General features: G+C 38.9%; 3 protein-coding genes across 10 annotated transcripts; 2 read left to right on the top strand and 1 right to left on the bottom strand.

Moving 5' to 3' along the window:
- The first annotated feature begins 15 nt into the window (after positions 1-15).
- cbx1b (chromobox homolog 1b (HP1 beta homolog Drosophila)) lies at positions 16-5,408 on the top strand. Of its 5 annotated transcripts, none has more exons than XM_084434406.1 (6): positions 16-62; positions 793-878; positions 1,677-1,851; positions 2,010-2,160; positions 2,307-2,401; positions 4,192-5,408. In XM_084434406.1, exons 1-6 carry the CDS (start codon positions 31-33, stop codon positions 4,334-4,336), a joined length of 684 nt encoding a protein of 227 aa, XP_084290532.1. In that variant the 5' UTR covers positions 16-30; the 3' UTR covers positions 4,337-5,408. The 5 variants fall into 5 exon arrangements, with proteins under 5 accessions (XP_084290532.1, XP_084290535.1, XP_084290533.1 ...); XM_084434407.1 differs by lacking the exon at positions 16-62 and adding an exon at positions 195-337 and having other exon boundaries at positions 812-878; XM_084434408.1 differs by lacking the exon at positions 16-62 and adding an exon at positions 215-337.
- Positions 2,004-17,506, bottom strand: nfe2l1b (nfe2 like bZIP transcription factor 1b). Of its 4 annotated transcripts, XR_014630141.1 has the most exons (8): positions 17,260-17,436; positions 15,643-16,397; positions 14,791-15,018; positions 14,533-14,622; positions 14,291-14,449; positions 10,414-12,574; positions 3,428-3,462; positions 2,004-2,119 (listed from the first exon to the last, which is right to left on the bottom strand). XR_014630141.1 is itself a non-coding variant. In XM_084434399.1 (6 exons), exons 2-6 carry the CDS (start codon positions 16,192-16,194, stop codon positions 11,201-11,203), a joined length of 2,403 nt encoding a protein of 800 aa, XP_084290525.1. In that variant the 5' UTR covers positions 16,195-16,397; positions 17,260-17,457; the 3' UTR covers positions 8,918-11,200. The 4 variants fall into 4 exon arrangements, 2 of the variants coding, with proteins under 2 accessions (XP_084290525.1, XP_084290526.1); XR_014630142.1 differs by lacking the exon at positions 14,791-15,018 and having other exon boundaries at positions 17,260-17,427; XM_084434399.1 differs by lacking the exons at positions 2,004-2,119; positions 3,428-3,462 and having other exon boundaries at positions 8,918-12,574; positions 17,260-17,457.
- Positions 17,507-19,037: 1,531 nt separating this feature from the next.
- Positions 19,038-24,330, top strand: LOC311306000 (BEN domain-containing protein 6). Its single transcript, XM_084434124.1, has 7 exons — positions 19,038-19,769; positions 19,894-19,989; positions 20,878-20,943; positions 21,022-21,127; positions 21,207-21,463; positions 23,375-23,561; positions 23,653-24,330. Exons 1-7 carry the CDS (start codon positions 19,683-19,685, stop codon positions 23,832-23,834), a joined length of 981 nt encoding a protein of 326 aa, XP_084290250.1. The 5' UTR covers positions 19,038-19,682; the 3' UTR covers positions 23,835-24,330.
- Positions 24,331-25,868: the final 1,538 nt, after the last annotated feature.

Here is a 25,868-nt window from a genome sequence, read left to right as displayed (position 1 = left end):
ATCACGGCTGTGTAAAGCTGCTTAAGCAACATGGGGAGAACGGATTTTCAATGGACTAACTGGTAGGGATTAAGCTGTAAGACAAGTATTGATCAACACCAGTCATAATTTAATCCTCCAAAACATCTACTTTTATGATGAAAGTAACCATAGATATAACACACCGGAAGTCACCGTTTTGTCCCATTTCTAATACGGAAGTGGGCGTGAATAACAGCCACATTCAGCAGCATCACATCACTGTATACGTCCCATAATTAATCACTGCAACCTATTCATTTCGGACTTAAATATATGCAGATCAGCTTTATTTCATCTTTATCTCCGCGAGATACAAGTAAGTGCGTTTGTTTCTGGGTACCGCCGATATGCGGGCTCGTGCACATAGTGTTTGTTGTGGTAGAATCGCAGCGATCAAATGTGCTGCGGCAAAGGATGCAAGATGTTTTGACCACAGCAGACATTGAATAGCGCGATTGTCCCTCTAAAACAACATGGAGGAACAAAATAGAGTAAAAGAGTGGCGTCCTGCCCTATCCATCCTATCGAGCACAGCGCGTGAAGCATGCAATGCATTTATTCGGAATGGGTTTTGTCGCGCGCGCTGGCCTCCAGTCGCTAATGCATAACAGTCCTAGTGTTTGCCATATTATGCATGCAGATGTGTCGTACAGCTGCATCCCTTAGGTAAACCAACACACGTTCAAATTAAATGATGAGTGTAGTGTGTTTACGAAGTATTTCTGATCTATATATCTAATTGATACTATTTGTTTTATTCATATTTATAAGGATCTTTATATATTTCCAGCTGTTAAGAGCCCTTGGAAATATGAGCCAAACGTCAGAGCCTTCAGCCGATGCTGCTGTGACTGAAGGTTTGGATTATTTTTTTTTATTAGTTTGCAATCGAAACCAAAATACCATAGTTTTTTTTTTATTATTGCTATAAAGCCATTATAAATTACTAATACATCTCATCCGTATATATAAGAAGCGTTTAAAGGGATAGTACACCCATTATTTATTCACCGCCATGTTTCAGACCGGTAGCACATCTTCAATAAGGTTCCATTCGTTAACATTATTTTACTACAGGAACTAACAGTGAAAAATGCTTCTAAATCTTGGTTTGTTGATTTTAACATTTACCAAATACAATTATATAAGTTGTATCTGGTAATATTATTTAACGGACTTGAGCTTACATGAAATAACAATAAGCAGATAACAATAAGCCTAACGTCAACAAAGATGAATAAATATTGTAATAAATGTATTACTCATTGTTAGTTAATGCATTAACTAATGGGATCTTATTGTAAAGTGTTATCTTCAAACCAGTTGGCTTACTTTCTTCTGTGGAGTTGTTATGGAGAATGACAATCTCTTTCATTGTATGGAAAAATATCAAATGAAAGAGAAAAATATGGAAAGGCTGTCCGCCTCTAACATTCTACCTAACATTTAATTTAGCATAAAATGGATGAATCTTTATTTTTGAGTGAACTGTCCCTTTAATTTTTTTTTTAAGGCAGCAGTTGCAAGTATCACATTTCCACTATTTTGTTGTCAAAACAACAATTGTAGTAACTTTGGTATTTTGGCATAAACTGTGGTAAATAATTTAGGTTAACTTGAGCGCTTATTTATTTACCCGCCATTCTTGTATCCAGCTCCAGTTTCTCAATCTGAAACCAAACAATCAACAGCAGGGAAGAAACAGAACAAAAAGAAAGTAGAGGAAGTAGTGGAAGAAGAAGAAGAGGAGTATGTTGTGGAGAAGGTCTTGGATCGGCGCGTGGTGAAGGGAAGAGTGGAGTATCTCCTCAAGTGGAAAGGCTTTTCCGAGTAAGTAGCTGCAGGTAGATTTTTACGGAAGCTTGTTTCTGCCACAGAAAAAATAAATTAGGTAATTCTGACCATTTTTTGTGGTGAAAACAAGCTTCCATAGATTTCAGCTGGTTTTGGGTGTAAATCTTAGTGCTTTTTTTTTTTTTTTTGCTCAGTGAGGACAACACCTGGGAACCTGAGGACAACCTGGACTGTCCTGACCTCATAGCAGAATTCCTTCAGTCGCAGAAATCGGCTGAATCTGGAGGCAAGAGGCGGGCCGAGTCTGACGGAGATGGAAAGGAGACCAAAAAGCGCAAGGATGAGGTAAGAGCCATGAAGATCTGAGCATCTGAGATGTCTACATCATTCCATGTCTATAAGCTGGTCAGGAAGTGTCTTTAAAACATTAGAAAACCAAAAGAGATTGAATGGGCTAAACAGTGTCTTACATGCCATCTCTCTTAATTTAGCCTGAGAAACTCAGAGGTTTTGCACGTGGTTTGGATCCTGAGAGGATTATTGGTGCTACAGACTCAAGTGGAGAACTCATGTTCCTCATGAAATGGTTTGTATGGAAATTGTTACCCGTAAGGTACAAACAAGTATTGGATTTAGAGGGACAGTTCCTGAGCAGCATTAGGAGAGATCGGGGGCAATTGTAACACACTAAATTTCTTTTAGCATATGGGGGATTGAATCACTTTGTTAGATTTTTTTTTTTTTTTTTTTTGATGCCTTCATATTGTAACATATCTATTTTATCTTGAGGTTGTTGGTTAAAAGTTAATAGGAATAACAGATGGTAGCTACCATCATAGCTGTGAGGTCGGGGTAATTGTAACAGTAGACTGCAAAATTGAATCTTTAAAATGTGTAATAAACTTTATTTTAAGCATACATCGTTCAAAAGTTTGGGTCACTCAGTACGATTTTTTAAAAAGATAGGCTATAATACTTTTATTCAGTAAGGATGCTTTAAATTGATCAAAAGTGACAGTAAAGACATTCATAATGTTACAAAAGATTTCTATTTCAAATAAATATAATTGATTATAATAATAAATGTTTCTTGATCACCAAATCAGCATATTAGAATGATTTCTGAAGGATCATGTTACACTGAAGACTGGAGTAACACTCTCTCTCTCTCGCTAATAATAATTAAAAATGATTTAATTTATAATTATGTTGTGTAGGTACCATTTAGACTTGCTTTAAACGCATATTATTCCTTTGGAATTAAACCATTACATTAAACCATAGTGTTTTTAATAAAAAAATAAAAAAAGAATGAATATCTGGAACCATTCACTTTGACAAATATCCAATATCAAGGAAATCATAAAGGGGCAAATACCTTTTCTGGACACTTATCTGAAAAAAAAAGCGAATACAGCATATTTGAGGTTATACGTTTTAGAAGCTTATACATTCCTCGGGAATCAAAGCCATGAACTTACCGAGCTTTGCTAGTGCTGTGCTTTAAGCTTCAGGATTGCGGTAATATGGGTTATTTGTGTTACAGTTTCCCCCAACCACTGTTTAAGGGGTAGTTCACCCAAAAATGAACATACTGTCATCACATACTCACCATCATGTCATTCCAAACCTGTGACTTTATTTCTTCTGTGAAACACAAAAGCAGAACATTGGGGTCCAAAATAACATTGAATTCCATTGATTTTCATTGTATGGGCAAAAAAATAATAATATATATGTATTTATATTTGTTCCGCCAAGAAAGTCATACAGGTATGACATGAGAATGTGTAAATGATAACCGAATTTTCATTTTTTGAGTGAACTATCCACTCCATTCACTTTCATTCACACGCATGTGAATGCGAAATGCAAGCTTCATCTTCCTCTGCATACTGATCTACACATTCATACAGAAAAAACAACGTTTTTAATTATGTTAGTCACAAAATTGACCTCTTGGCTCAAATACTAAGAGCAGAGTTTTGCGGAAAGCTAAGTAGATGGGATATTTGAACTTTTTTTTTTTATTGTTATTTTATTAAAAACAGATGGCATCCAATCTTGTTGCCAAACTTCATTGCAAATAAATTTTGCATGCTCTAAAAGCATTCATACCTTTGCAGTCACCTCCATAACGGGGACAATTGTAATGTTATTGACTTCTGGTATGACATTTGATATTATTACTATATATTTACGCACAAATGCACTTCATATACCAAAAGATAGCTGGTATATTTTGAGTTGCCTGTGAGTTGAAGGAAAATTTAATTATTACAATTGCCCTCGGTTTCCTCAACTTAGAAATCCATCTCGGATGAAAAATAGCCGAGCTGTTGGTTGCCAATGTCTTCTGTATTTTTTTTTTTCTAGGAAAAACTCTGATGAAGCTGATCTAGTACCAGCCAAGGAGGCGAATGTAAAGTGTCCACAAGTGGTCATCTCCTTTTACGAGGAACGCCTCACCTGGCATTCATACCCCACTGAAGAGGAAGAGAAGAAGGATGACAAAAATTAGATGACAACAACGAAAACAAAATTGATGTAAGGACAGTCGATATCAGTCGTGGCCATTGATATGCTTTTTTGTTGTTGTTTTTTTTAAAAAAGATGACAAAGGAAAATTGTCAGAAACAAACTTGTAAAAAGCAACAGTATAAACTGTAATCTACATAGGTTTCAGTGTATTTTAGTTTTGGCACCATTGCCGTAGATGAAGCGAATAGAACACTAGAAAGGTGACTTTGCACCTTTAATGTACTCTTTATGCTTTCTGTTGACAAAAACGTTCAAATCATGTTCAGATTTAAATTCATACAACATATTGAAAAGCATCACAGTCTGATATTCATACATGTGATTAAAAAAACAACAACATATTTACATGTTAGAAATGCCCCCTACCCTGTGTAATTACAACGTTTAGTCTATCATACTGGGTCGGTTTCATTTGATGCCGTAGCTGTCTCTAAAACTGTATTCCATGATCCTCAATTTTATGTATATATATATAACTAATGTTAAAATATTACTGCCTTAACAGATTATTAAGAAAATGTCAATTTTATACATCTGTCAATGCAGGTGGTCATTGAATGCATGACTGTATCTGGGCCCATGGAAAAAGGTTTAGGATATAAGCCTTATTAAATATTCGGAACTGGCTTTGATATGATTGGTTTTATAAAGTCATGCCAGCAGCTGTTACTCTTCAGTGTTAATTTTCCCATGAACTATTATTACGTGTCTGGTCTTACCATAGGTGCTATTTGTGAGTCAGCCCCATTGGATATTAACAGTCTTTCTTGACAGTTGTGTTTGTAAATATACCATTTCCTTGCACATCAGTATCACTGTGTACAGTCAGCGGAAGTTTGGTTTTTACTTTGGTACTCTTTTGTCTTATTACTGTTACACAGCAGAGTAGAAGAACTGTAACCTCCTTTTCTCCTCAAGACATTTGAAGTATGTTTTTATGTTTTGAGCTTTAACGATTGTATGCTAGTTTTGTTTAACCATGTTATTATTGCATATTATCAGAGCATTTGCCATTGAATTGCCATTTTCAGAAATAAAAATCTTTGTTGTAATTCTGTCAAAACTGGTCATACTTACACTTATTTATGCTTATACTCTCAATAAGGTCAATTTATTAGTTTATTGTATATAATAATTTCTACATAAACAGGGATTTGACAATCCCCTTTGACAAATTATTTTCTTTAGTACCCACTGAAGGTAATATTTTAATGTTCATGGCAGGTAAAGAATTAAAATAGTGAATCTTTGTTAGTGTTTTATTTATTTTTAAATGATTTACTTTAATTGTGCATTTTTATTATTTAATTATTACAATTGTATTAACTCATGAGCCTTATTTACACTAGCATTTAAAAGTTTGTGGTCAGTAATATTTCTTTCAATAGAACTTAATACTTTTATTCAGCAAGGATACATTACATCACATTACATTAAATGTTCAATTCATTGTTTTATTCCAAAAAACATTAAGCAGCACAATCGGTTTCAACTTTGAAATTTCTTGAGCACCAAATCAGCATTAGAATGACGTGAAGGATCATGTGACACTGCAGACTGAAGTAATGGCTGCTGAAAATTCAGCTTTGCCATTACACTTTATAATTTATTAATTTAAAGGTATTGCAGAGGATTTTATTTTTCCGGGTGGATCATCAAGACTATTGGTCCTCCTAGTTGTCAATCATTCTGGTGATATGTTTACGTAAGCCCGTCATACATGCTCGTCCCTTGGTAGTTTTCGCTTTCTGCGCACTCGCACTTTCGGGTGTATGTGTGTGGTGAGCTACGGTTTCAGCCATTCACTGAAGCTCGCCCGTTCTCACCGGGTTTTTTCAAAATGTCTGAGGGTCGCAAGAGGAAAAAGTGTCTACGAATTGTATGACAAGAAGAGAAAGGCCTCTGAAGATAGAAACAAGACCAAAGTGTTTTTGGGAGAATATTTCACACGCTGGCGTGCGCTAAAAGCACAGGTTGTGCTTCCCACTGATGCCTCAGTCGCGAAGTTTCTACTCGACAGAAAGTAGGCTTGTATGAGCCATGCCAACAGCAACTTGTAAACAGAGCGTGCACGAGGAGAACTAGGCTCGTGCATGCTCTCTCGTGCACACGTTTAATAGGCGTTCCAGAGAATGTCTAATATGGCGAGAAGTTTCACTCTCACTACACTTCCGGCTTCTGAACTGGTTGCAGTTCCACTCTGATTCCATATGAGGGCGCTCACAGGACGAGTGCAGAATGAATGGAGGTCAATGGCGGTATACCCCTCAAAATCCACTTTTCTAAGGATATAATTTTTTGTCTAGTAATTTGAATGTTGTATTCGAAAGGAGATGCAAAGAAATTACACATTGCTGGGTGTTAGATTTTTTAGAGTCACTTATTTGCTTTAAAAAAGTCTTTCAAAATGTCAATGACGTCAGAATGCTGACGTCATTAGCAGAATGCTAGCGTGTTATGGGCAACAACAACTCAACCTGTAAGAAATCAAAACGACATAAGTACTCGTTCATTCAACTTTCGACCTAAAACCCATGTTGAACTTGCAAAATCTACAATCACATCTGAGATTTCTCAACGGCAATCGGGTGAAAGAGACAAATTTAGCCGTCTAGCCCCATTGACTCCCATTCATTTTGCACTCATGGCGAGCGCCCCCAGTGGAACTCTGGTGGTACTACAACCAAAATTCGGTACAATAGGGCTTAATAGGGAGTGGACAGGCTCTCCGTAGACGGGCTCTGGGCGTTCCCTCTCGGGAGCAGGTAGAGTGTTGCGCATGTGCATTTTTTTGGCGGTACATGAGCGCACAGAACATGGGCGGTTCTTTTCTAAAATTCGGGAAAACCCTTTAATCTATAATATTTCATAATATTACTATTTTGCTGTATTTTTATTTATTTATAATTTTATTAAATAAATTACGTCAAGTGACTTCTTTCAAAAACAAATTCTTACCGATCCCAAATTTTTTGAAAGGTATAGTGTATAATATTTCAAATTAGCATTAAGTGATAATCCACGGAGGCATTTGCGTCAGGCGGTTCTTTGCCTTCACGTCCTGCATTAAAAGTAATTTAATACACAACTAGCCGTGGATTATCCCGTTTATACCCTGGACATTTACCAGCATTGACAAATTAAAGCTGTCATTGATGTTTGCAGCGCTAAGGGTTAAAATGACGGTTGTTTTCGTCAGCGGCCACTCGTTAGATCTAGTATTATAATCAGACACAGAGATAAAGTAGTGCGTTAAATGTATATGATTGAATTATAACATTTATTTGAACGAATTACCCTTTTGAGAGAGGGAAAGATAGAGACTGTTAAGAAGAGCACTTCCTCCTGCACTGTCATCACTATCACAACATTCGATCTGCTACTTCACAAAATTTCAACAAATAGCACCAAATTTTATGGCATTACCAAATCCAGAAAAATTCAGACCTATTTTGATCACAACAGCAGCAAAATATGTAGCAGCCTGCCATAAAATAAGTCAGGCAGCGGTTAAAACTAAAGTCAGAAATATTCTTACATCTTACCACGTCTGAATGTATGTACAGGTTTTTTTGTTGTTGTTTTTTTACATTGTCAATCATTTGCTTGTTTATATAGAAATCATAATTTTCTTCATTGTTCATGTAACGGCCAATGCTTTGTTTCCATTTGCTAAAAAAATAAAATAAAATTGAGATTAATAATGGCAGTCAGAAGAGAGAAAGATGTCAATTTACAGTCACTCCCACAGCCACTGTATTAGAAACACCCTCACAGCAGCGTAAACTAGTTTTTTTTTTTTTTTTGTAATTTGATGCAAAGATAATATAATACAAAGTAAACTGTTACAATGTGTACATACAAAAAAGAAATTATAAAAACATTGTAGGATTTACGATGCTGATGAACGTTAAAACGCATCATCAGTCTGTGAAGAGAGAGAGAGAAAGAGAGATGCGCGTGTGAATTACCTGTCTGTGAAGCTCTCTCTACTAGCAGTGAAGCTGCGAGTTTAATTACTTCAAAAACAGCAATGTTACTGAGTAATATAATGTACCGACTGAGTAGCGAAGTTAATTTATTAATAAAAGTCACGGGGCAGCACTGACAAGAAGCTTCTGTGCTCTTGTTTCTGTGTGTGCAGCGCCATCTCCAATCTCTTGAGTGTGAGTGAGTGTGTGTGTGTGTGTGTGTGCTTCAACGAAAGCAGCGCACATTAATATAGAACAGTGATTAAATTGACTTGGAACTAGTTTTACAGCGGCTCTAAGTACCCGTGCCTATCAGAATTGAGTATTCAGACAGACCATGGTATACTTATTTTTAATTATGAACCAAAATTATTGAATGCTGTAAATATTGTAATTCAATTTGTTTAATTTACCTTAGAAGCTATATAAGGAAAAATTGAGCTTCACCAGCAAAGAAGACAAAACGACTCATATTTATATAGCTATCATGAGAGTTTTTGCAGTATTACCAAATCTAACCATTTTATTTTATTTTTTGCCATTCATTTAGAATCACAAATCCTCTGCCTTTTTCAAATAGGAAAACCAAGGAAATGAAACAAAGGTTTATTATAATTAATAAAAGAACAATTCCAGATTGCCAGCAAATCTCATCTCAACATAAATCATATAGGAATACTCAACAGGCAAATTCAAAGAAGGTGCAAAAAGGCCTGGCTGAACCAAGCAATTAGGACGAGAGACATACAGAACACAAAAATATTTACAAAACCAACAAGACGAACAAAAACAACAGTGCTTAATGGCAAGTAGTTATGACATTGTAACAGGGATTCTCAAGTCAGTGCTTCTCAAACCTGTCCTCGGGACCCCCACCTCTGCACATTTTGGATGTCTCTCTCATCTACCACACCTGATTCAACTCACCAGCTCATTAGTAGATAGTGCAAGACTCTGAATTGGGCATGTCCGAAGAGAGAGACATCCAAAATGTGTTCGGGGTCCACAAGGGTAGGTTTGAGAACACACTTATCTAATCATCTTTTTTCATTATCTCTACCTGAACTATGCTAAGTATTTGTAACCGGTAACATAAAGATTGTCTCTTTTCCATTTCTGAGACCAAAAAAAAAATGACTTTTTCTTGCATATTTATTCATGTCGCGCCAAAACGGACACTGACCGTGTCTCATGGTGCATTATGAACAGTGTAGATGGAAACGACAGACTGACAGAATAGGATGAAGTTGAACATTATGTAAATTAGACATTCACATCAGCATTGCTGTTTGTTTTTTTTCCTACCCATTCATTGATATGTCAGTGTATAAGGTCAGCTGTGTCCTCAGGCTGAAGTAAAGCACGATTCAGTTGGTTATTGGCACAAGCTTAACCTCTTCTCTTTTTTTTTGCCAGGAGATCATTCATGGCTTCTTCACTCAATTACTTTTACTAAAAGTAGTGTATTTGGTATAAAAAAAAAACAAAAAAAAAAACAAATTCAGGTTCACATCACATCAAAGCTAAGATGCTGACCCAGCTAATTAGAATTTGTAGTTTAAACCTAAGCATGACCTGTGCTGTGCCTGCTACTGTTTGTGTATTTTGGTGCGCATTCTGTTCCTTTTTTAGGTGACAGTACAACCGAAACAAAAGCACCTTGTTATGTTCCTCCACTACAACAGAAAAAAAGTCACTGGCATAAGTTGCAATAGCAACAGAGCATTTTGACCTGCAACAAAGGCTAAAGATGACCTTTAAAAGCAAATGAATCAGTTCGCTTCAATTAATCCTGTATACCAAGACACACCAGACCTAATCACATGATTCAAACTGCACTGATGTCCATGTCTGATGGCTTATTAAAAAGTTTATGCACATGGGAGAGAGTAACATTAAAAGCTGATAGGAGGGCCTGAGAGACCCTTTCCCCAGCAGAAGAGGAAAAGCTTATAGGCAAACTACAGTGTTGATTTACAGTGCTGAAAAGGGTACAGAAGCGGATTTATTAGTAATGCAGTGTGTATCCATCCTCTATCTGTACCTCCAATGCTTTTCCTAAAGCCAAAGCTAAATTCATACTCACTCTTTAGCACTATTTGTTTCGCTGTCCAAGTTCCTTGGCAAACGGCATTCACCCTCCAGATAAATTTCAGGTGACTTTGTTGTCCATCAAGACAAACAGACTTATTTAGTTCTTTTTCCAAGTGAAAACGGGAATTTAGATCCACGGGGTGACCTGTGTGATTCATTATGAGGACAAGAGAACTGCGCAACACAACCTTTGGTTAGTATTGGCATACCTGGAGTTTCTTTTGGCTTCACTTCTAGCATTCAGTAGACTCTTTTTCAACCATCTCGCAGCATCAAGGGGTTCTTCCTCACCCACCATGACCAATGAAATCCCAGGGTACACACAAATACAGCATGGGCTAATGCTGAAAATGTAACAATTTTTGCATCCTTACAGTCAACATCATCTTAATATGGTGTATTTTTGTCATCGACTACATTTTTGGGAGCATTACCGAATAGTTCTTTCAATTAAGAACATCTTGTCGGTGTCCTCCATGACCTCACGTTCCTTGACAGTTCCTTCAGTTGGCATCTGAAAGTCTCCCTTCGCTCATATCTTTCAGTAAATCAATGAGAAATCAGTACCACAAAAAGCATGTCTGCTTCAATGCCGCCTTCAAGAGAAAACTTCTGAACCGAAAAGGAACAAAGAAAACCCAATGCAGGAAGAGTAATCAATGATGCAATTTTCTTCACCTCCCTACAATAGTTTCAAAGAAAAAGGCTTCCTTTGCCTTCCGAAATACTTTGTATGGTAGTGCCTTTGCGAAAAATAAAAGGGCAGCAGTTCGAGCTCCTCACTTCTTTTTGTCCTTCTGCTTCTTGTCAGGCTTGTTGCTTTGTTCTGTGGTCATGTTACGAGGCATAAGGAGAACGCCGTCTGGGCCGTACTGCAGACAGTACTCGCTGGCTGAGTAGGGCCTGCCTTCCTCGTCCCGCAGCTGTGCAAACAGTTCCCGAGATAGGCTCTGAACCTTCTGCTTCGTCTGTCTGATGCACTTATCGTACTCCATCTTCTCCTTCAGCAGCTGAGCCTTTTCGCGTTGCAGGTCTTGCACACCCTGCTCGAGGTTAAGGATGGTGTCTAGCTTGCGTTTGCGGCAGTTCTGCGCTGCCATTTTGTTCTTTCCGCGACGGCGGATGTCGCGAATGAGAGCGAGCTGGTCCTCATTGAGATGGTGCTTGGCCAGAAGCTCGTTGAACTCCTCAACGGGGAGGTTGATGATCTTTTCATTGGAGAATGGGATGTCCATGGCCCTTGCCCTACGTTCATCACGGCTCGACTGCCTGTCAGCATAGTCTTGTGGTGGCTGGAGCTTTGTCTGCTGCATTTGCTTGTCTCTGCCTTTCTTGCTGCAGGATGCCGAGAGCTGAGAGCGCTCAGAGTAGGATGATGCCAGTGGTAGATTGTAGGTGTGGTTGTGATTGACACTTTCCAACTGCGGTATGCCATGGAACTTAGATGGATCTTGGTAGCTCATGCGGCATAGCTTGCTATACTCCGGTTGGTAGCCTCCGACGGCTCCTTCCTCCGTTTCTGCTGCAGCTGCCTCCGAATCGGTGCTGTAGCCCACAGCTCCTTCCTCTGAGAACGTAGCAGAGGTGGATGAAGATGATGCGGCTGACGAGCAGGATGTCTCAGAGTTGCTAGGTGAGGCCGGGCTGTGGCTGGAGTCCAGTGAAAGACCCGAGTCTGAATCAAGCTCATCCTCGAGCTGAGAAGCCTGGGCTTGGCTGAAGCCCTCTTCCATCGCAAGGTCTAGCAGGCTAATTTCATCCAGCATAGACTCCTCCAGCAGGCTGGAAAACGGATCTGGCAGTACCGGAGTGGTGGTTAGGTTGGTTGTACTATTTAGAGCTGGTGGAAGAAAGAGTCCGGTCAAGTTAGTAGCTCCAAATGTTGAATTGATGTTGGAGGAGTTGCTGGAAGAGACCCTGACTAAGGTAGGCTGCTGTCCACCAGTGGAATCCAACTCAGAGTTGAAGAGTGTGGGAAAGTCCTGGCTGCAGCTGGGCAGCGAAGCCTGGTGGAGACTAACATCCTGGTTAATGAGAGTGGACCGTGGGAGTTCAAAACTTCCTATTGTGACTGATTCTGTGGTGCTGGCATTGTTGTTATTGGGGTCATTATTCATGCTGACGTTTACTGCAGTATTGTTTACCTCCATGTCCTAAAAAAAGAGGTAATAAATGTTAGATAGGGTTCTATTATTATTGTTGTTGTTGTACTATCTGTTAATTTACAAAAGAGTACACTAAAATGCCTGATTAAAAAATTGAATACCTGAAAAGACAACTTTATTAAGTGGTTTGGCATCATATTTTATTATTAATTCTTAGGAAAAAATATATTAACACTTTCACTGCTTATTAATATTTTAAAACCTAATTTGTCTGCCAAATCAGTCATGTAGTAAGACCACCACAGTGTTTCCCACAGAATTAGATTCTATTTGCGGTGGTGTGGTGTTTGGGGACGGGGGGGGGGGGGGGGGGGGGGGGGGGGGGGTGATTAAGTTAAATATATCATATATATATATATATATATAATGTTTATATATATATATATATATATATATCATATATTTTTATTGACAAGTACACATTCCCATTGCCAACACTTAGTGTCAGATAACTTAAAGACTTTGCCATTGCTACATTTCTATGCTATGACTGCTCCACAGACTTTTTGTTGCAAATTTTGCTCACACACAAACCTGGAACTGGACACACACACACACACACACACACACACACACACAAACTTACTGACACACTCAAACACAGGCTCACACACTCAAACACAGGCTCACACACACTCACACATTCAAAAAGACTCACACACACAGATTCAAACACAGACACACACTCACACTCACTCAGACCCAAACACAGACTCAGACACACACAGGCTCACACACACACACACCAAACTGGACCTGGAGGTGGACACACACAGACTCAGACACACACACACGCACACCTGGAGATTGAGGTGGACAAAAACCAACACACACCAACCTGAACCTGGAGATAATAATAATATAATGTCTAGTCTGGTGGCTGTGATATGAGCCTACCAACGTCCGTTGCAATGATTTTTGGAATGACTGATCGCGAGAGGAACAAATGACGTTTTAGTCGCATAACATCGGTTAATGGAAACGCCGTCATTTCGCAATAGTTGTAACGTTAATTGATATTTATAAAAAAAAAATCGCAAAAGTTTTGCGCGAATCTGTAATGAAACGCGACCGCGCTTAACATCTAGACAACTTCTCAGAGTTATGTTGAGCAACAGTGTTCATTATACTAACCATTCAACTCCGGATTGATTCTGGAATCTTCGCTGGGGGAATAAGCATTAAGCACCGGCAACAATCCGCCCTCTACATGCTCATGGTTTGATTCAGATCGTGCGGTAAGAGAAGGAGGGGCTAGTCGTGCCTCCATTGTCAGTTTGTGAGAGAGAGGGGGAGCAAGCAGCGCGAATAAAATACAATTTGACCCATATTAAATAGTTAAAAAATCTGAATCAATCCGTGGCGGTCAGGGTTGATATGTGGCGGGCCGCCACAAATTAATGAATGTATGGGAAACCCTGCACCAACATGTGTAAAAACGACATAAATTAGGAAATTGTATCATATCATATAGCACCCTACAGATCCTCGACATTTTAAAAATAATGATTAAGATGCATTCACATATTCAAGACAAAGAAAATTTTACTACTTTTTACTCAATGGATACACCACACAAGTCAATATTTAGATTTTCTTTTCTTTTTTACTTTACCATAGAAACTCATTATAATCATTGTCCCTGACACATAAATTAAGACTTCATATTTCCTCTATCGACTTGAATGTAATAAATGTACAAACCTGTAGTTCCATAATTGACATTATGTCCTGCCACTGCTGCTCCAGGTCTAGTGGTGTATCAGACTGCGGCAGAGGGCTTTGTAGGGTGATCCCTTGTGATGTTGAAGGAGTTTCCTCAGTTGAAGGTCTAAGCTGGGAGGTGGATCCTGTGGCCTGGAACTAAAAATGGTAGAATACAATGTAAAATGACAATCAACAAAAAGTCATGTTTTAATATGCACATTAATATGAATTTTCACTACCTCTGGCTCTTCTCCAAATGGAAAGGTGGCCTCCAGAAGCCTCAGACATTCCTGCAGGGATAATGAAGTCTGAGCACCGAGACTGGTAAGCTAGGAAATACGACAAGAAAACATCTATGTAATTACAAGGTTGACAAGAATTCACTTGCATCTACAACTGAGCTACCAGCCTTTTTGAATCATCTACAAGCATTAATAACCAAAACCTTGCTGTGCTCCTCACACCTTCCTGTAATCCTAGCATATTACAGCACATACCTCTTCAGGTATGCTCTCTCCTGTCTCTCCATCAACATGAGCTTGGCTCTGCACTGCTTGGAGATTAAGTCCATTTCTCCAGCTTTCCTCTCTTCCACCTGTCTCCTCGTTCTCTTCATTAGGTTTATCAGCCTCACTCTCCTTCTGCCGATTGCTATAGTTAAATACTTCTCGGCCAGCACCAAGGTCAATATCCTGCCTCCAAAGGATGTCTATGAGGTCAATGTCCTAGAAATATATTTATTAAAGGGGAGGGTCATTAAAGGGCTAAGATTACAGAACATCATCAAATAATTACATTTAATGAGGGACATGATGCAGATTACATCAGCTGAGCTCTAATTTTGTCTAACTGTTCCAAGCATATATTCATAAAAATATAACAAAGGAACCACTTCTCTCTCAAAAAATGAAATGCTACACATCCTGTAAGATCCTGACAACCACAAGAGTAGATGACCTCTATTTAAAGGGTGAGTCTACTGAAATGACTACTACTAATCTCTATTTTTAATTCAGTGCACTGTTTGTTCAACATGTCAAAGCAGTGACATCACTAGAAAAGTAGTGTTAACATTACTAATAGCTTAGAAACATACACAAACAGTTTTAAGAGATAGAAAGCTCTATCGATGAGACCACACCCTGTCCAGCCACTATTGTAAGGCTCATAATGTAGAGTAAGAATACTACTAGCTCACATATAACACTTTTAATACCACCCACTATACAATACACTTAATCTAATAGCTAGAGATAAAAGCATAACACTGTTCTCTTTTTGAGGAAATCAAATACAAACTGACGTCAATCTAATTACAGTCTGCTAAGCTAAAAACACAGCTACTGTACCTCTTTAGAGAGGTCGTCACTGCTCTCTCTCTCCCCTTGCTCCTGACTGTCCTCAGGGGCCACGGCTCCCAGGCTGTCCTCTCCGCTGAGGCTGTAAGTGGTCTCAGAAGCACTGCCAGCCCCTCTCATGGCCGAGGCTTCGGAGTTGTTCACGTCCTCCAGGCTGCCCCCATTGTCCAGGGCAATGCTGGGGCCTGACTGACTGGTTGCCGAAACCACAGTCTCAGGATCACGATGCACCAGCCAGGCACTCAGCTCGGTGCTGGGCACACGCAGATGGTCCAGGGAGCGCACCTGGTTCAGCAGCCGACGAGTAGCAAAAAAATGGTCCAGGTCCACACTTTTAGGATGGATGCCATAGCCGTCCAGGGTGTTACGGAGATTGTGGAACTGCGTCTGGGTGTAGGCCGAGCTGGGACCCAGGATGATCTCACGGAGTGGGGGGAGCTGATTGTTAAAATAAGAGTCCAAGTCCACCCGTACCCCAATTAGACTCAGGAGGATAGTGAACTGAATAAGACCCTCTGTGAAGTACTTTTTCAAGTAAAGCATTTCTTTCCAAAGGAACAAAAAAGAAAAAACTCAAAAAGAAACTAAAAGCAAAAACAAAAAATTACACACAAACAAATTAGGTTATGGTCAGCCTCGTATATGATAGAAAATCCTCTTTTTTTGGTCCTCGATGTACGTTTTTTTGCCCAAATGATATCCAGCTTATATATCTATAAGCATACACCTTCGAAAGTTTGACCAGCCTGCATAGAAAAAGAAGGAACAAAATATTAGCAAATAATGCTTTTCAATATTGTATTTACAGCTTAATCAAAGTAAAAGAACATCTAAGATCACAATGAAATACTTGCATCATAGCCCTAGCAAGATATACAAATCAACTTTTACTCTAATGTTAACATACACCACCAGGATTGACAAAAGCTCATTAAATATCACAACGAACTGCTTGAAACACAACCTAAATACAATTTTGACAGTGACAGTTAACTGCCTTATAATGAAACTTGCTATAAAACATAAATGCCTTAATGACCTCCCACCAAATACACCCACCTCAAAATCACACCCACATTTACAGCAATCCATCCATCCCTGTAACCCTCAAATAACAACTACGTAAAGAGATCGCGCATGATCGTCACCAATCTGAGCTTCGGCCAAATGTTATTCACTGCCTACTTTCATCTAACCATTCTAAATCCTCATCTAAAAATACTGTAGTTGTCCAAGCACTGTGAAGTATTGACCTCTTACACTTCCGCTATCAGAGCCCAGCAGCCCGTTAGCAACAAGTGGCGCAACAGCCTCTGATTGGCTAAGATGCCTGTCACTCATTTTCTCTCCAAGCAACAGCCAATAAGGAGGCGGGCCTTGGCGGGGTTCTACAGGGACATAGAATTACTAATAACAACTTTTATTAAATACCCAGTTCTGTCTAATGGGTAAAATTAACCGCCAAAAATAGTTCCTTCGGTTCAAGCAAAGCTGTCTTGTGCATTTGCAGCAGCCACACTGACGCACACTCCCACATTCGCAATTTCGAAAGCTATAGCTAACTTAGCCCGCTAGCATAGCATCAAAATAGTCCTTTTTCATACTTACTCAAGAAGAGTTTACTGACAAATGACTCAAAATGTCTCCACGTGCATACACAGCCCACTGTCATTAAACACTTCTAACTAACTACGAACTTATTCCCTCAGATAGCTCTATGGTTGTCACTCCCCTCTCGCTTTGAATGGCCCACCATGACTTGCAGAATTTCCTCTTGCCGACAACTTGGCTGAAACTGAGGCGCTGAAACATGCTGCCACTGCGCACGCGTAGAATATTCTAGTGCACATACGGGATGAGATCATTTATCAAAATTCCCAGTTGTATACAAACCTATAATAAATAAGACTATATATATATTATTATTATTTTTAATTATGTAACATAATTAAAAATTTGTAGCCGGTGATTTAACTTCTATTATTCGCCTTTGTTTTTCTTCCATTTTTTTGATCAGCTTTTTTTGTAATATTTTCAGTATTCTAAAGTGGTAGGCCTACCCTACCCAAAACCACAAAATTATTGACAATCACTAAAACACTGCAAATGTGAATGTCACAATAATTATTATTATTATACTGCCATTATATAAATATCCTATTATAGGCTTTTCGTCAACATTTCAACATTAAAACTATTATGAAGCATACAAATCAGAAACCAGATAAAAAGTAACTTATACAAAAAAATGACAATGTAATAAACACTGTAAATGAAAGCACTTTAAACGCAACTTGACTCAATGAAATAATTTACTATAAAAAATGTATTTACTATTTGCGCCACTGGATGGCGCTCATTGAACGTGTTTGACAGGCCTGAATTTGTTTGACAGGCCATAGGTCAGACCGAATAACTTCCTCCATATCGTAGCATTCTCTTTTTTTGCTTGAAGAATTTTAAAATACAGCTATTTTGTTCTTCAATAGATATCTACATAAAAGATGCTTCTATGTGTCAAATGCTTGCGTCAGTCAGCCTTGAAAGGCAGTGGGAAAGAGAATTGAATGACATCTAGTCTCTCTCTCTCTCTCTCTCTCTCTCTCTCTCTCTCTCTCTCTCTCTCTCTGAGATAAAAAAAAGATATTTATGCAAAAAAAAAAAAAAAAAAAACTTGTTTTTCTTAAAAGCTCATTAGCTTTTTGGACACATTAGTTTTCACTTTACGCTGTGGTTTCTTGGAAGGGCACACTGAATGCTTACATTTTGAAGTTTGACCATAGTTGATTGCCTTATAACAAAAACAGAACTAGTCAGGAGTTGCAGAAGAAAAAGCGGAAAGCATTTACAATTGATTACTAAAGAAAAAAATCTTGGAAATGGAAATGTCATTTGGAGACTGTAAGACGTCAAGCTCTCATTTGGACACCACTGGATCAGACAGATAATATTTCAAAGAATGTCTTTGTTCTAGGAAACACTATTGATACTTGGAAGTTATGAGACTGCATTGATCTAAATAGTGTTACTGTTTCTTCCATCACCTTATCAAATCAATCTATGCGCATTTATTTCAAGCTTAAAACTCTCTGAGACTTTGAAAACTCATTTTAAGACATGTGAATGTATGTTACAAATAATTACAAAATACAGAAAGCTCTAATTGAACATGGGATACTCTAAACTAAAGCATTAATACTCTAAAATCATGTTCAGAAACAAGAAACAAGTTTGTTCCTACAATTAATACAGCATAAAGGCTTTTGTAAAATAATTTCAAGGTTACAGGATGATATTGTGGGAAACCTAATTATTTTGTTGACGCCTCGGGGAACCCCTCTTAAAACTGCATGACGAATCTAACTTTCTAAATTGTCAGGCTAATTACTCTGTAAACGTGTAAAAGATCGTCGGTGGTGGAGATACATTTCCCATTGTTTATAAGTATCGAGGGGAAACATGCGTTATTAGAGCGCCTCTTATAAATATTTACTATGGTTACCATAGTTTCCGCATACATAACATAATTACTGCATTTACTGTTACTGCAATTTAGAATTTGGCACCAGTGTCATCAAAAAAAAGAAAAAAAAAAAGAGATTTTAAAAGCTTCTTGAACTGTTTGAAAGAGAATCTATAATTGATTTATTACAATTGTACCGCAGTCACTATGGTATTTTGGCAGAAACTAAGGTTACCATGGTAAAAAAAAATATGCAAGGGATTTCCTGTTGTTGTGAGGAGATTGAATCTAGACGGGACTCGAGCTCGTGCCACGTTACGCTACGGTGCGTTAGCCTCAAATGTGTTCCCTGTCATTTCTCGGGAAAGTGCTGTCCTTCCATGGATTGACACAAGTATTTGAGCTGAAGTAGAACAATCGCTAGGAACATAGTTGTCGGCATCTGTAGTAGATCTGCAGCGTCTGAATCTCAGGAAGAGCGATAGTGTTTTTAGTCTGATACAGCGTAACTGCATTAGGCAGAGTGGAGCCTCTTTTTCTCGCTCGCAAATAAAATAATGGGAGAGAAATGAGAAGGAAAACAAAAGCGCAGCGAATTCTTGATTACGAAAATGAAGAGGATGAGGAAGAGGAACAAAAACCGGACTGCTTCAGTGTAAGATGATCGACGGAAACGTGTTTTAAGTGTTTAATGTCTCATTATTTGTTTGTAACTGTTAATGGCATATGTTTGATTCCAAAATAATAATTAGTATTATGTCAACCCGACTGTCCAACAGAACGGTTCACAGAAACGAAGAAAAATGTATCCCTCCAAAGAAAAAGCAGAAGAAAATAGCTCATCCGACGCCGGGCTTCAGAAGTTAGACATGAAGGTTTGGGCTTTTTCGTCATTATTTGTGTTTAATCGTTGTTTTTGATGCATTTCGACGGAGCGCGAAATATTTCGCTTATGATTCCCTCAGTTGTTCCACGTCGGCTGTTATAAGCGTTTTACGCAATCTAACCCGTAATTGACTGTTGTTGGTTTACTGCTGCACTTTTCGCACCGTAAAGCGATAGATTGAACGCTTTCCTATCCTGCAGGAGTGGTGTGAGGCAGGGCAGGCGGCCATGCCTGTCCGCTAATGAAGAACAATGGGGTAAAGCATGGTACAATACACCATTTGATCGAAAGCTCACCAGGCGCTATGCACAACTAAAGCCCAGTGCTCCCTTTCATTTTCCAAGTAAAAACTCGCTAGCCAGTTAAAAGTTTTGAAATGTGAAACTTTACAAAGTTTGAAACCATCTTCTTTTCAAATTATTTTGTTGGTACCCTTATAAAAATGTACCATGATACTTGGAAAAAGTGGAAATACCATGGAAAATACCTGCATTGTGACTGATGGGAAGCCACACTATGGGTTCTCATTTAAGTATTTTAAGGACATTCAGAAGCTTTAATTTTTTATGTTTTATTTTTTTTATACAATAATGGCTAACTTTGCTGACAAAGTCTTTAATCGGCCCAAATTGTTTCCCATGCTGGACTGCTTGTTGGTTTCAGTGGGGTTTTGGGTGCTTTTCAGCTAGTCAGCTGTGACTAGCTTCAGTCTAAATGGTCATGATATGAGAGGAAACATCCTCGCTTTGACTTTCAAAACCTGTTCCCTGTTGTCAAATGCAATCAGTTTTGAGGACCGAAATGAACTGTTGTATAATTATCAATGACAACTGACTGGGTAAATGGAAAATATTAGGACTCTTTCTTGTCATGACAGGTTAATGAGCTGGATTGTTCTTCCGCAGACCTCTACACTGACAGTCCTCCTGCTTCTGAGTCTGAGGTAGGATGAGAGTCACTTGTGTTCAGTATTCAAGACATTTACTTCTAGACCTGAGCTTGTGTACTTTTATGGTGGCAGGAGGCTCATTATTTACAGTCCTATTCGAAGAAGGAGCTCATTGCCATGGTCTTGTGCATGCAGAGGGAAATGGAGGACATGAAGGAACAACTTAGGTGCCTTACAGGTCAATATTGTTTGTTTCTGCTAGGTATTTTGATGTATTGAATTGAATCAAATCTTAACATTCAATTTACGCACTACAGCATGTGGAAAACTAGCAAGAAACCTGGAAACGCTGATCGAGAAGACCCAAGTGTGGTCAAACGGGAACAACAGGCCCTCTCTCGGGACCCCAGTTTCTCGAGGCACGGCACAATCACCTGCCGAGGCGGATGCTGTGATACCAGATGTGCGCTCTCCTCCAGCTGTTGTGAATGGACAATGGCTGAATCAGGGCCAAGGACCACAGAAACCTCATGAGACCACTCAGAATGCTCTGAAGGATGGACTCTTCACAGAGGTAGGCTATATGAGTTGGTCAGATTGTGTTGTGCAACAAATAAACATTATCCCTAAACAACCGATTGAGTTATGTGTGTGTATATTAGGGGTGGCACGGTTCACAAAACCCACGGTTCGGTTCGTATCACGGTTTTAGGGTCACGGTTTTCGGTTCTGTACGGTTCATGTTGTTGTTTTTTCTTTTAATCTTTAACACTCCAAAAATTTACTTCAGCATATGATATATAGCTGAATTATCTAATTATTTATTTATTTATTTATTTCATAAATGGGGTGTGTTTGCAAAACGCAGCTTCTCATTTCCCATTCTGAAGTAATATGAGTGAGCAGTCACCCTGAGGAAACTTTCAGTGGCCCTGGAGGTCCATCATCTGTAGAGCTACGTGGGCTGTGTTGGACCGTTATTTGTCAATTTATCCTCGTGTCTCGTCATCATAGGCGGGACATGTCCCCACCATTTTTTGCCAGGGTTGATATTATCTTGCAGCACGGGTGTACCAATACAAATAAATAAAACATTTCCAGTTAACTAGCAAAGTATTTGTTTCATTCGTTTGTTAAATAAGAAGCAATTTAGCGCTGAAATGTGTTTTTTTAATCAAGTGATCAAAGTGCTCGTTGCAGTTGCGATCAGTGGTGCTGATACAGTGTTCTCGTGGCTCGCGCACACACCGCAGCGGCCGCACATTCATCACTCGGACGCGCGCTTCAAGCCATTGAGGAGACTCAAGGCTACTCGTTCCGATTAAATAATAAAACAAAATTCATACAAATCGGTCCCTGCTTGATATACAACCGCTGATAAACATAATCGGTTTTGATAAAGAAAAAAATATATACGATCGCAGATTAGAACTCAGAACCTTTGATACGCTTGGCAAGTTCTGCCACTGGACCATTAGGCTACGTGGAACAGTCGATCTATGTAGCCTATTTATTCACATGAAAAAAACAACATATAGTGGAGTAGATCTCATTAAATGTCTAGGTAAACTCAGTGTACTATATAAATCGTTTGCTGGACATTGTAATGTAATTCTACATATGTCTGATTTATGATTTAGCATTGTATTAGCACGGGCACGAGGCTACATTGCGCATGCGTCGAACCGTGCAAACCGCGCGACGCACCGAACCGAGACAAGCGAACCGAACGGTTCGGATGTTTTTTCATGTACCGTGCCACCCCTAGTGTATATATGAGATGACGTCACGCCTACCTGGAGGGCAAAACAAGGCTTTCCTCCATTGACTGCGTTATTTTTTTTACCAGGTTTGTGTTAAGTACTAATGTAGTAAGACAGTGATATTAAAAGACCAAATTTAATATGCACCTTATTGATGATGCATACTATGTACAGGCAAACCCAGAATATAAATGCAACACAGTTTCTTGTTAAGCTTTTTTCATAGAAAACCATTATACGGAAAACGCTTAACCATTTTGCACATTTGCATTACAATTCTGGGCTTATCTGCTTGCCTGTATATGGTATCATGCATCATCAATAAGGTGCATACTGAATTTGATTTGATCTTTCTTTTAATATCACTGTTTTAATACATCAAGCCACTTTAAGTGTTTTTCCCATTAAGCGTTTTATAATGTCTGCGCTGTTTTACTGCAGCAGTTGCTGTACTGTATGTGGATCAAAAGTGCCCAAAATGTGGCTGTTTTTCTTCAAAATATTCGTGGCTTGATAAAGATAAAGAAAAAAGTACAGTCTCATGCTGAAGTTCAGTGCATATGGATGCCCTCCAGGTCTCTGCGTCTCATGTGACACTATATATATATATATATATATATATATATAAATATAATATTTATTTTTTATTTTTTTTTTTTATTGTTGACATGCACAGCAGCAGTTTTTAAACAGAAAATATAGTTGGGTTTTTTTCCTCTCAGTTTATCACTCCTGACCTTTTGGAGAGGTGTAACACAGGCACCACTGCCCAAAAACTGACCAACGACCTGCTCCGTGGACTCTATGAGAGAGAATGCCTGGCTTCTCACTCCATATCTGGTGTCGTGTTCAACAAAAAGGGCAAACCCAAGCCTGCTCTGCCCACCGAAGAGGTCCAGGAAGTCCTGAGTAAGATGCTTTTCAGTCATTTTGATCGGTGTTAAAATTGACACTTGCACAAATGTATTATACCTAATTTCCTGAAACATTTCCCATACAGGAACAGTTCGGTATTTCTTTCCTGTTAAGACCGACGCAGAGATCAAGGGCTACATCCGACAGAAACTGCAAAACGAAGCCAAGAGTTTGAGGAAGAAACCTTCGCTCTCAGGCCAATATGAGTCGAGAGGTCTCAATCTACTTAGCCCCATGTCCCACTTAGATATGATCGACCAGAATTGAAACATACGGTTATTATCAGTTGTGTGTTCTCCATTAAATTAGCCTTATTCTGTGTTACTTACGATTAAAAGTCCTGGACTCTAGTGAAATTGATGTGCATTGACAATAGTCTTCAAATAAAGTCACAATGATCTTTTGTGGCAGTCGTTCGGCTGCTGAAGGTTGTGCCGTTACTGATGTGAAAGTGCAAATCAGCGATTCCAGATGAATCCAAATGTTGCATTCACAAAGGCCTCTGGCTGCTACAAGCACAGTTGACGCTTAGATATCGAGATGTTTAGATATTAATGATGTGTCTCTGTGAACGTCTGTTTTTTTTAATACTTTGTATTTAACAGATGTAGGATTTCAGGATGTTCCAGGGTCATAGGGTGTGACCATTATTTACATTGTATTTTTTATTTGATGATGTTGTTTTGTCTATATGACAACCGCTTTATGTATGTAGTTTTTTGTTATTAAATAGCAAAAACACAAATGGGTGAGGTATGCTTATTCGTACAAGCTTTTATTTATTTAAAGATGTTTTGCTCAATATGGTTTTTGGTGAGTAATGTGTGACATTATGAAGTGGACGTGGGAGAGTTGGTAGGTGTATTGTCGTGTACAATGCCTTCTCAACGAGGGCCATTGAGAACAATACAAGCTGCATGTGGAGAGCTGGTGAGATGGAGAGAATCAATGACTGAGCGACACAGGCAGAGTGACAACAGCAGGGGTGCTGGGCCAGTTGTCTTGGCAACCTCAGTCTTCTGGGCCACAGCAGTCTGGGTCTCACCCTGGCCATCGCCTCAGAGCATCTGCCCGCTGCAGGGATGAGGGGGCTTTTTGACAAACAAATGAAAGGCAAAAAGCTTTTAGGCCCCCCCCAAAAAAAGAGATTAGCTCTGTCACCCAGTGACAATTTTAGTCTTAATTTCATCATCAGTGTGATGTTTCAGTGGAATATTTGCAAAATGCACGGACCTTTGTCTTGTTATTCCGCTCTTGTCGACTGGGCGGAAAACAAAGTGTTTTGTAATGGCTGCTCTTTGAAGCTTCTGTGTCAGTAAACAGCAGTCTGTCTGGCCTGATTGATGGCACAGGCAACGATCGGGCCGAGCGCCACCCTCTACTTATCATGGCTTCATCATAGACAGTGGAGGAGATAGGCGGAGACAGACAAAAGAATGGATTGCATGTGCGTTTTGCAAATCATTGAAGGGAGAATGAGCCACGGATATTATCTCGGTTAAATGTCGCCATGATCAATGACACCAAGTCTACAGTACCAATGTGTTTTAAAACTTGTCTGAAATTGAGCTGTAATGCTTCACTGTTCCTTGCATTAGATGCAGGGGGTGTGCAAAGATTATGTCCATTAGATCCTCAATCTTGTGAGCATAATGTGTTTTTGCCATGTGATTTAACCAGCTGCCCCAGGACAAAACAGAAACAACATGGTAATAAAGCATCAAGGGAGACTCACTTAGTTGAGGTGCAATTCCTATAACAATCACACGCTGTAATAATTCACTGTATCTGTTAGAATACTTGCAACATTTTTGGTTATGTACACTTCTTTTCAAAAGCTTGGGGTCAGTACGATTTTTTTACATGTTTTTGAAAGAAGTCTATTATGCTTACCAAAGCTGATGTGATTTATTCCAGCATCCATTACTCAGAACTTCAGTGTCACATGATCCTTCAGAAATCATTCTAATATGCTGATTTGGTGCTCCAGACTTTTTATGTTGAAATGCTGCTTAATATTTTTGAGGAAAATGTTACATTTTCCCCCAGAATTTATTTCATGAATAGAACATATGCTGAACATATGAATAGAAAATAGTGATTTTGGTCTATTCCACCTCAAAGCATAGTCCAGTCATTTTATGAAAAAAGGTTGAACAAATTGCAACAGAAGCAAACTCAACTGATTTTGTATCCTCAATATGTCCTGAGTAAGGAAAAAAAAAAAGCCCAGAAGAATCCCATTAGGGGAAAGTTTCGAAAAAGACCCAAATATAGCCTATTCATACGCCTATTCATTCT

This window comes from Rutilus rutilus (genome assembly GCF_951802725.1).
Source record: "Rutilus rutilus genome assembly, chromosome: 16".
Lineage (NCBI taxonomy): Eukaryota > Metazoa > Chordata > Actinopteri > Cypriniformes > Leuciscidae > Rutilus > Rutilus rutilus.
This window is presented reverse-complemented; position numbering and strand designations above follow the sequence as displayed.